Here is a 12,046-nt window from a genome sequence, read left to right as displayed (position 1 = left end):
GTTGTTTGCCTTGAGACATATGGCATGATTCACTTTGACTACTTGGTTTCCCTGTTATTTTGCATATTTACTGCCAGTTTATTCTGTCCAAATCCTTCTTCTAGGCTTGCTAGGCTTATACAGAACTGATACTTAATAAGTAACTTGCATATTGAAAAGAGCATTGTATGCTATTTAAAAAAAATAGTCAAGAAAGACAGTCATCACATTTTTTCATTAAAAAAGCCCTGAATAAGTTACACACACTAGTTATATGCATAACCATCAGATATTAATTCCATATATACTGTACAGAATGACTTTCTCTTTGCTGACTTTTCAGAACTAACTTTTTCTTTAATCTTTGCCTTCTTTCATATCCTGTGGTTAGCAATACTGGGTAGGTGTTACCATAAAGTTGAAGCAATGAGCCAGAATATTAGTATTTCTTTCAGTGGGTTAGGCATGGATTGATGACATTATGATGGAATATGATTACTTGCCATTTTAATTTTTTTTATTTTTATTTTTTTATAGGGAATGTTTCTTTGATTGAGTGAATGATTTTTTTTTTTTATGTTGAGGGTAGGAGTTTATTCATTAATTTATTTATTTTTGGCTGTGTTGGGTCTTCGTTTCTGTGCATGGGCTTCCCGTAGTTGTGGCAAGCGGGGACCACTCTTCATCGCGGTGCGCGGGCCTCTCACTCTCGCGGCCTCTCTTGTTGCGGAGCACAAGCTCCAGACGCGCAGGCTCAGTAGTTGTGGCTCACGGGCCCTGTGGCTCCGCGGCATGTGGGATCTTCCCAGACCGGGGCTCGAACCCGTGTCCCCTGCATCGGCAGGCAGACTCTCAACCACTGCGCCACCAGGGAAGCCCTTGCCATTTTTAAATGATGGTTTTGAAGCTGGCCCAATGTCCTCAAGGGTGGTAAACAATATAAAACACCTAGCCTAAATAAAAATATATTAGATGATTCTTTATTCTGTAAGCCATTACTTGGCCATTCATTCATCCTTTCAAATTTACTAATCAAAAAATGTTTACTTTAGGGCTTCCCTGATGGCGCAGTGGTTGAGGGTCCGCCTGCTGATGCAGGGGACACGGGTTTGTGCCCCGGTCCGGGAAGATCCCACATGCCGCAGAGCAGCTGGGCCCATGAGCCATGGCCGCTGAGCCTGTGCATCCAGAGCCTGTGCTCTGCAACGGGAGAGGCCACAACAGTGAGAGGCCTGCGTACCGCCAAAAAAAAAAAAAAAGTTTACTTTAGTATTAGCTACGTGTTAGGAAATATGCTGAAAGGCTCCACAATGAACTAACATAGCCCTCACTCACTCTTATTAAATCAATACAAATTAGATTCCAAGTACAAAACGGGTTCAATACAATTTTTAATATACAGCCACTCAGAAAAGATCTATTGCAAGGATCAAAATTTTAAATGTTTAACAGGACTAGACATACAAAGAATAAAAAGAGCCCTGGGTATTAAAAAAAAAATCACACAGCCTTCCTAGGTTATCTGTTTTCCCCACTTTTCATAAAGATATGGATACTGAGGAGTATTTCTTTCCTGCAAGAAATGCAACAGCACAATAATAACTAACAGTGCAAACTCAGCTTCAGTGTCAGGAGGAGAATTGGTGGAGGCTGGGTCTTGCCTGAGATCACATGCCAACATCTAAAAGGGGCGATGCTGTAAACCTGGAGGAATTCATCTCCGTGTTGCTAGATATTCCCATTACTTTCAAAAGGAACTGAGAAATTTGAATTCTTAGGTAAAACTCCGCATTTTTTCAGTGTTGGCTTAGATTTAAAAACAAACACACAAACTCAAAGTTTGCCAAAGGTAACAGCTTGGCAGGTCAGATTGGGTCTGTGATTTCCAACCAGTGTGTAATCTCCCTGGATCTTTCTGCTCAAAAATTCTGTAAGATGATTTACTCAGCTTTATAACAAGGTACTTTGGAAAATTTTACCAAATTATAATTGGTATAATTCAAGAGTTATATGTGAAGAAACAATCCTTTCAGTTGGATTTATTATATTGTAATTTGACAGGTAATTGTTCTTTGCAACAAGTCATCTTTGTTAGTTTAATTTTTTTTTTTTTTTTTTTTTTTGCGGTACGCGGGCCTCTCACTGTTGTGGCCTCTCCCATTGCGGAGCACAGGCTCCGGATGCGCAGTCCCAGCGGCCATGGCTCACGGGCCCAGCTGCTCCGCAGCATGTGGGATCTTCCCGGACCGGGGCACGAACCCGTGTCCCCTGCATGGGCAGGCGGACTCTCAACCACTGCGCCACCAGGGAAGCCCTAATTTAATATTTTTAATCAAAACATATAATTCTATAAGTTGCATAATTAAAGACTTTATATTCATGGTTAGGAAGAGCAGTATATTGCCTCATAATAGCAAATAGTGTCTAATAGTCCTTTAAAAAAAAAAAAAGAATATATTTTCCCTAAACACTAAGTTTTTTTTTTTTTTTCCCCACACCGCGTGGCTTGCAGGATCTTAGTTCCCCAACCAGGGGTTGAACCCAGGCCCCTGGTGGTGGAAGTGAGGAGTCCTAACCATTGGACCGCCAGCAAATTCCCTAATTATTTTATGAAGGGATATCATGCACAACTGTGTTACTTGCACACGGCGTAACTTCAAAAGGTGCAAATCACAAAGACTATGATATAAAAGGTGCTCCCATGCAGTTTATAATTTTTTGTAATTTATGGTATATAATGAACCTTATCTTCTCTTAACTATTGTAGAAATCCCTTGGGACAGATGGGATAGATCTGGCTGCTGTTTGCCAACTTTATGTTGCAGGTACAGTCCAAAGAAATTTAGCAACTTGCCTGATGTCACACAATAATTCCTGATAGGCAAAAATGTAAATCAACTGATCCTTTATCCTGAGTCCTTAAGGAGGCATGAAGAAAAATGATAAAAGTGATTTTTCACTTCATAGTTTGAAAAGCACTTTCACAGGTATCTTTTCTTTGCCGATTAACTATCAGTGCATGATAATGGGGGACTGGAGACAGAAATGACTCCTCTATCACCTGCGATTTTTCTCTTTATTACTCCTCCACATATGCATTTATTTTAATTGTCTTACTACGGGTTGTCAGTTCAAGTATATAGTTTCCATCATTTCCAATAGAACTATTTAAATTTCTTAATTTCCTAATAATATCACCTTCTCATATGATTTGATCACCTAATCCATTCTTTTCACACTTAACATGAGGGTCTATTTCATCACATAAATATGTGTGTATAGTCTCTTTATTTGCATCTCTGTGCCTATTTCATATTGTACTCTTAATACTTCTCATTTATACTTTCTAATTTATCCTTATTATTTTGACATCTGCTCCTATCAATCTATAATTTTTTAAATGTACCTCCTTTGCTCCCTGTAAACCTGTAATATCTAGTATAGCAGCCACAAGGCACGTGTCTACATAAATTCAAATTACTTAAAATAAAAGATGCACTTCCTTTGTCATACCACACACAATTCAAATACTCAATAGCCACATGTGACTAGTGGTTACTGTATAATCTAGTACAGCTATAGAATAATTTTATTATCACAGAAAGGTCTATTAGACTCTTGTATACTAATTAGCCATCTGTTTTTCCTCAACCCATGCTCTTTTTCTTCTTGAGTTTTTCTCAGGCTTCATGAAGGTAGTTTCTTATCCAAATATTGTTTTTTATATATTTAAAATATGACTATAATGATGCCGCACCTTTTAATGTTATATATAGAGACTTCAATTGCAAGGGTTTAAGTCAGAATATATCTCCCGTCAAGCAGTGGCATTGGCCCAATAGGAGGAACACGACATATTTCTTTGTGTTTTTTTCCGATACATTTTTACATTTCTCACTTCTTTATCTGTTTGCCTAAAACTGCAGATTTATCTAAACGCTAACAGTGATTTCATTATTCATAGAATCGATTGGCAATGTTAATCATTAAAAGGCGAAATGAGAAGAAAAATATTGCCTCTGCCAATGATAGTCTGATCTTGAGTAACACTTTAAAGCAATAAATATAAAAAGAGGGCCGTAACATTTGAACTTAATGAAAACGAATGAAAAAATTAGTATTGTCCTTAATGCTTAATTATTCAGTGACAGCTGAGGCTTTGAACTTTTCATGAACCTTTCGATACAGGATTAGGGATTATTCATAGTGCTCAAGACTCAGTGAGATTCATAAACTAAAATATACCCCACTCTAACCTAGGATGAAAGAAACTTTTCGTAAAATGTAACTGCCTGTAGACTATTTTTTTGAAAATGATGAAATTTTAATAAGTGGACAGAAAAATCATCTTGGCAAAAACAAAATATAATTTCACACATTGGGAAAATACGTTGATACACTGGCATTTTCTCTTAAGAAATGAAGTTTTTAAAATCACACTCTTTCAGAAGATACAGTTTAAAAAATCACCAGGCCTTTTAGGCTTTTACCCTTTGGTGTTATCTTCTCAAAAAATGAACTTATAAAAGAAAATGGAGAGAATACCATAGAACAATTACCAATCATGGCTCAGGGAACCGAACGAGGAAAAGTGGTCAGTATTATAAGATTATGGTGGATCATCATACATGGTTTCAGGGATTCCAAGTCATAGCCCATCGGGTTTTATGAGATTCAGTTTTCTATCCACTCATTGATTACAATGAGTACATAAAAGTCAAGTGGAAGCACATACAAATGAGCCATAGAAGGGCTGGGAGAGCACCCGCCACCTTATCAGTATGCTGGAGCTTAAAGTACACCCTTATTTAATTGCACGGCTTCTGTGTAAATGCCAACCTATTTAACCATTTGTGTGCTTGGCAAAGGCAAAAGCATTTTCTTAACAGTCAACACTTACCGTAGAATAAAGAGAAGAAGTGCTGGAGACCAGTGATAATGAAGAGCCATGAACTGAAGAAAGCAAAAAAGAACAAGAGGTGAAGTAATGAAGTCTGCTCAGAACCACCAGACCTTTACTGAAAAGTGACGAAGAGGTGGTTAAGGAAATGAAAATAACATAAAAATCTGAGAACAAGTCTGCTGTCATTTTTTAGAGATCGAAATGTTGAGCCATGGAAAGGTCCCTAAAGTACCTCCTCCACCACGTTACAGAGAAGAACTGATAAGTGCAAGCCCTTTTAGCAGCTTTGCACGTATTGAAAACTAGAGTAAACTCCCACATAATAAATAATCAGAAAATCATGGACACCTAAAGTTGCCATGAAAGTTTAAACTTTAAAAAAACTTTATGTATTTTATTTAATTTCATTTTTATACAACAAAGATCTATTTTCAATTTTTTTCTCCATAAACTTTCAGGGAAATAAGCTCTTCCAACATTATCTGTGATGAGCTGATTATACCCATTCTAATGGAGAGGTATGGTTTCCTTCATAATTTTAGTAACAGATTTTAGTTTAGATTTCACAGCTCAATTTCACAGCTCAATTATAGTCAGAAGATACTTTAAATAGGAAGGTAGAAAGAGAAGGGAACAGAACTATTCTTGACTCTGTTTTCATCCTTAGAAATTACACATACAGAAATCGGGACTAATAAAGTTACAAAACTAGCTCATGTTCATACCACAGATAAATGGATGACCAGAGGTTTAAACCCTTGGTATGCTTCAAGATCTAGAGCTCCTTTTTTTATACAGACTTACTAAGGACTAGGATAGTAGGGCTGATTACACATCTGATTTTATTCTAATCTATTTGAACTTCTGTGTTTACCTTTATTTTATCCTTAGCTGATATGTTTTATAATATGTGTGCCACAATTTTCCTTTGTGGGTACTTAAAAATCATTCATTAAATCAAAGAAGAAATTCTCTCAAATATTATCATCAAGTTTGACATTTGAGGTTATACAGTTTAGAAAATTACATACACTTGAAAATCAATTAAGCCTCCTGAGTTTTTCGAAGAGTTTTTGTTATAAAGTATTCCTGTAGAACTTTACAACTACAAAGACATTTATTAGGTCAGGTGAGAATCTTAATGTAATGGATAAGGAAATGTAACTTATAAAGCAAAAAGCAGGCACAATATGGACTCTAAAATAATATGATAATAAAAACTAACACCAGAGGGAGTTTCTGAGAATAAAAGTCGGCAGCATGTGGTTGTTTCATAAGAGAATTTTTTCTGGTTTATGTATCTTTTATGGTTTTTAAACTGAGGTGTCAAACAAAACAGTCACTTGGATATTTGGCACACCAGGGTAAATAGTCTCTAAAATTACACAGATTTCTGTATGAGAACACCAGACTTACTCTGAACTGCTCTATAGCCAAGTATTAATCGAAACAATTTCTGGCATATTTCCAAATACAGAAAGAAACAGAAGGTAATGCAGACTAAAATTTCTTCAAGCTTCAGGGCTCCCAAGTGAGAGTTATACTTACTTACTTTGTTGAGGGAATCCTTGTGATGTGATAGTTTTCATGTCTGAGTTAACTAAAGTAACTTCATCTTTATTTCCCCCGATGCCTACCTTCTTCCATGCTGTCCCTGAATGAGCCTGAATGGCTGATGGCCCGTGGCCTCTCCTCCAGAGACGTGGCACTCCCACAAAGCTGGGAGTCGTCGTAGAGATCGAAGGACGAGTCTTGGGCTGGGATGCTGTTTGAGCGCATCATGCTGGGCCCAGGAAGGTTAAATTGAGACAGATTTGTCGGGCTCACTGAAAAACAAAGCACACACAGCCTATTATTCTGGGATGTCTGCCTCTGAAATTTTCGATAGCAGTTACAGTGGAGTCCTCTTTTTTTCTAGCACTTTCATGGCAAGCAGTATGTCCATTTTTAAAGCAATATTAAACAAAACCATCGAGTCACCTCTACTGCTTTTTGCTAGAAATAACATGGTATTTCCTGCTGCCCATTATGAAGAAAAGATTGTGTTCCTAGAGGCTGCACATTTCTTTTTAGAGAAAAATAGATCACTTTAATGGGAAAAGCAAAAATAGAAAGGAATATAAAATACAAGAAATCTAAATTTCCCAGGAAGAAACGTTTGAAGCTTCCAACCAAAGACTTTCAGTCATTTTGAGTTCTAAATTTTTGTCAGTTCATAATCAGTACCATCATTATTATCAAAGTTAGGTTATAATAGATGCAAATAAAAATGAAATATAATCTAATGTATGTGGTATCCATAGCTCATCGTGAGGTTAATCACATAAAACTACTTTCTACTGTGTCTAAGATGGGAATGTCACAGTGAGACTGTCAAAAGTCATAAACTTGTTTTTCCAAAGCAGTACCTTAAGTCTGTAATTTGGAATATGAATTTATTTACCTAGTGCTTATTGTCAAATAGTTCTAATGACACTCAACTTTTTAGGCCAACTGATAATCATCAATTTAAAGAAAGATGTGGTTGACTGAATGTGTAATTACACTGCAAAACAATACTGCTTTAAAATTTGGAATAAAAGCAAAGCAGAAAAATTAAGAAATATATTTATCATAAATGCTCATATTTAAGAAATGCAAGTTGTTACAGGCATATGAGAAAGCAGGCAGGAAACTCTTAAGATAGGAAGAGAACTGCTGGGTACTTTAAAAGCCTTGGGGAATTTATGTCTTTGGCTTAGAAATAGTCTGATATCGTTTCAAAATATGCTATTTTTTTCTGTGACACAGACTACATTTCTTAATGTAACTACTGGATCTCAGAACAAAGTAAAATAGGAGGAGTACATACTATGAGATAACTTAAGGAGATTATCTCCTATTTGCCAGGCACTATGCTGTATATTTTACAGGTATGAATGAATCAATACACAGAACAACTCTGATACAGCCAGCTATGAATTACGGTAAAAAAAGACCAAGAAAAGAACTAAAAAACCTAAGAACTGTATCTATGTGTGCATTTGTGACACATAATAAAGAAAGAAAGAAACGGGATTTGCAAAGTCCCCAATCCATTGGAAGGAGGGAAGGAAGAAGAAAAGAAGAGAGAGCGAGAGAGTAAGAGAGAGAGATCTTTCAGGCACATTCCTTCAGTCAGCAGTGACAATCAATCTGATTGCTGAGGACAGCCAGAAGATACTCCAAAGGACATTCTAGACTTGAATGTTTATGTTTAAGGTATCTGGATTGGGGTAAATCAGACTCTTCTAGGTCCACAGTATGAATTGACTTTTTGCTAAATAAATGAAGTATTCAACGCAACGAAGTACATCATTTTAATATATGTATATAGAGGTTAGAAAGACATTTCATTCACTGTTTGGCTTTGCATAATTCTTACAGAATGGTTGCAGAGATATCCAAGTAAGTGTCCTTCTATAATTTTAAAACGTAACACTTAGCTCATTCAAAGTGAAATAGTAATGAGGATCAGGGTAGATTTTAAAAGGAATAGTTTGTATTTATAAGCACTTCTGATAGCTTCTCCATTGGAAATGTATTCATTTTATTTCAGAGTGTTCAATTAAGTTAAAATCTATGACGGGTCTGCTTTTTTATTATTGTGGTTGAATAGAAAGATAAATATGGCAAGATCCCTGGCTTCAAGAGTGACCTCTAGGAGAGGTGACTGAAAGGTAGAGAAATTAATAACATAGAATAGACTGAGAAAAGTTATGCAATAGAAGACAAAAGTATGACGGACAGAGAATTTTTGTAATGGGACACAAATTAGTACAGGGTTTCTAGTGGTGGCTTTGCTTTCCATTTGCTTTAGGCAAATACCTCCATTTCTACCCTTCAGTTTCTTCATGAATTAAAAAAAAAATGGCAGAATAAATGTCCTCTAAGACCCATTCAAAGCCAGGAGAAGACATGTAAACATTTCTACTAGGACAGATAGAGGTGTGACTATATATTAGGGAAAAGAGGACTACTGACTTTGTCTTAAGCTATATATCATACCAAAGCCACTGTTTTTATTAAATTATATGTTTATTTGTAATGATTTGAGGAGGACAGGAACTGACAGAAATATGGAGTGGGTTCTTAAATACCTCCAGGTTGCCCCCTGACTTTGCTGCCACATCTAGACCCATCAGTTAGTGAGTTTATGATGTTGTTTTAATAAGAGTTGTCATATGTAACCTAATTTTAATTTATTTTGTGGAATTTGGGAATATAATTGGGAACTAGGTGGAGATTCAAGAAATGTTTATTTGATCATTTAAAGAACTTCAAAAGTGTGATATATCTAGATTTAGGTAGTTTCTGTCATTGGTGGGTTTAGAGGAGAAGCTAGAGCTGTCGTTAGAATTTACATAATAGATGCACGATTGAACCAGATGTAGGTCTCTTCCAACGCTGAGATTCTATTCTTCCATAAGTATAGAAGAAAGGGCTTAATTCTGAATGGCTTGAAGGGTGAATATGGAGAGGGGAGTAGAAGGACATTCGAGGTAGAGGGACCTTTGGGAGTAAAGCAAAGAAACTTCCTATACAAAGGTGTTTAAACATCACTCTATGCAAAAGGGTCCATCAAATATACAGAAATTGAAAGTGACAGGTTGATAATAATGTTTCTACATGGTAAACCTTGAGACAAGGTGAAAAATGAATCTGAGCAATTATCATCACTCGTGGGACTATGACAATGAGTCTCACTAGGTTATGGGATGCCTCACAAGGGCTGTGACCAATAGTAAATGAAATTGCATCCAATAATTTATTATTTTTATATAAATATATTCTGTTATGCTTTCTTGGGTAGGAATGGTTTCTAACATAGCTATCATGCCAGAAACTATATACAAACCAGAGTTTACTTCGGCAGTAGCTCACAGTAGTCTACTAATAATGACATAATAGTAGTGATCTTAAATTTTAAATGTTTGTTATACATATATGTGATTTTTACAGTAATATTTCTAAAAATTTTATGTATTAACATATTTTTAATGGGTAAGGATAAAAAAACATGGATACTGCAACTCTTGAATGTTAGTAATAATCACTTATCTTACTGATCATTCAGAAAAAATAATGATCAAATTGAAAACAAGTGATGACCAAAGTAAAATGTAGGACAATGCTATCCATATTCAAATTAAAGAGTTACATTTGATATATTTTCTAAATTTAATAATAAAGTAACTCTTATTTATGACTGCATTTTAATAGTATCTACTTTCTTGCCTAATAATTATAAGTTCCAATGATCTGGAAATACAACCCAAATTCTCTAAAAGTAATTTTCATGATTTTAAAATTAGTCATCGTTTTCTCCTGTAAAATAATACAACACAGAGATCTCAGAACGTCTGATCTGAATCCACATATGCTTATAAAATATGGCTAGGCACATGAGAGTGTGTTGACATATATGGGAAGATCTTTCTTCATAAGTCCCACTGGGTGAAAATGTTGAGAGATTTGAGTGGAGGCAGTAAGATCAATTTGAAATCTACTGCAATTGTCTCTGACAGTGTAAGACATCTCTTTCCAATAAAAATGATGATGTAGCAGAGTCCACCAAATCTGATAATCTCCTGTGTCTTTGCACACATTAGTCATGCCTCACAATATAACCTAGGTATTATGAACCCATTCAACAGATGAGAAAGTTGAGGTTAAATGACTTGCTAAGATCAGACATAGTAAGTAGTGAGTTTTTTTTCTTCTCAAAGAAAGATGGAATAAATAGAGTCAGAATAACAACAATGGGAAAATAATGGAGTGGAGATTAAAATACTCAAATTAATGTCAATTAATGAAAAGACTGACAGGAGACATGAGATACCCAGCAAACTCAGCAAACTAGGTGACATGGGTTTGACTCCAATGTTGCATAAAATTAGATTTTGTTTCATATGCCTATGACTCTATAAAAACATTTTTATTTCATTTTTTGAAGTCAAAGTTTTAAGCTTCCTGCTGTGTTTTATAACTACAACTCAAAGTAAAAGTTATACCATTCTTTGCCATTGTGAGGCAAAGAAGTCTCATCGTTGTGCAGGTTTAGCAACAAAAACTTGGTGTTTGATAGATATTCATTAGTGCATGTGGAACCATGACCAAAATAATTGTTTTTTTCATTGCCAAAAGCTCTATTCTGTATAGCAGGAATAGTTACAATAGCAGAGAAATAGCTTTGACTATCCCTACAGGGCGGAAAGTTGAAAAGTCCAAATTATTAAAGAATTTGGACAATCTGTTGGTCTATCATTACAAAAAAACTTCTCAAGTGAAAAGAGAAAAAAATGATACTATTTTATATGTGACTTTATAGAAAAGAAATCTATTTTTGTCTTTTTTTTTTTGTGGTACGCAGGCCTCTCACTGCTGTGGCCTCTCCCGTTGCAGAGCATAGGCTCCAGACGCGCAGGCTCAGCGGCCATGGCTCACAGGTCCAGCCGCTCCGCGGCATATGGGATCTTCCCGGACCGGGGCACGAACCCGTGTCCCCTGCATCGGCAGGCGGACTCTCAACCACTGCGCCACCAGGGAAGCCCAGAAATCTATTTTTGAAAGCATTGGATCTATTAAATGATAACTGTCATGTTTAGACTTTATTTTGTCACTTTCCCTGTGTTTTCTATGACATTTACACAAATGATTTTATATTTCATACAAATTATGCTAAACACAAAGTAATCCAATGGCTCAAATAGTCATTTCTTTTTAGTGCATTTATCCAAAAATGTTCACAGGGTATTATCTTAATAGGAATTCTCATATGCATTTTAAGGAGAGTTTTAACTTTAAAATGATCAAAGAAGTGATCGTGGAGTCATGGAATCACATATTTTTCTTCTTCCTAATTATTTCTATTTTCTACAAAAAGATAATTCATTTTCTTATAAGGATTAAAAAAAATTAAACAGAAAATAAGGAGGTGTTTTACTGGTTTTTAAGAGGACTCTGAGAAAACCCCTAGACTTAAAGTCAGGTGTTCTGGCATCAATTACTGACTCTGCCTCTTAAAAGGGGTGAGACTTTTTTTTTTTTTAAGTCAAATAATCTCTTTTTGCCTCTGGATCTTAGACTATAAAATAACAACAGTATTACCTATGTCAACTTGTTGTCATGAGCAATAAATTGCAT

The 12,046-nt window shown here is 35.7% G+C and overlaps 1 protein-coding gene across 3 annotated transcripts in view; it reads right to left on the bottom strand.

Annotated features, from left to right (window-relative positions):
* The window catches only part of NAV3 (neuron navigator 3), a gene marked incomplete at both ends in the record, with an annotated part of 371,484 nt that overhangs the window by 72,185 nt on the left and 287,253 nt on the right, over positions 1-12,046 (bottom strand). For all 3 annotated transcript variants that reach the window (XM_079715629.1, XM_079715630.1, XM_079715631.1), the window contains 2 exons: positions 4,880-4,932; positions 6,520-6,708. In XM_079715629.1, coding sequence (XP_079571755.1) covers positions 4,880-4,932; positions 6,520-6,708 — 242 coding nt within the window. The remainder of the gene's footprint in view (positions 1-4,879; positions 4,933-6,519; positions 6,709-12,046) is intronic.

The sequence above is a fragment of the Hyperoodon ampullatus genome (assembly GCF_949752795.1).
Source record: "Hyperoodon ampullatus genome assembly, chromosome: 11".
NCBI classification, from domain to species: Eukaryota; Metazoa; Chordata; class Mammalia; order Artiodactyla; family Ziphiidae; genus Hyperoodon; species Hyperoodon ampullatus.
Note: the sequence above shows the minus strand (reverse complement) of the source record. Positions and strands in the feature narration are given on the sequence as shown.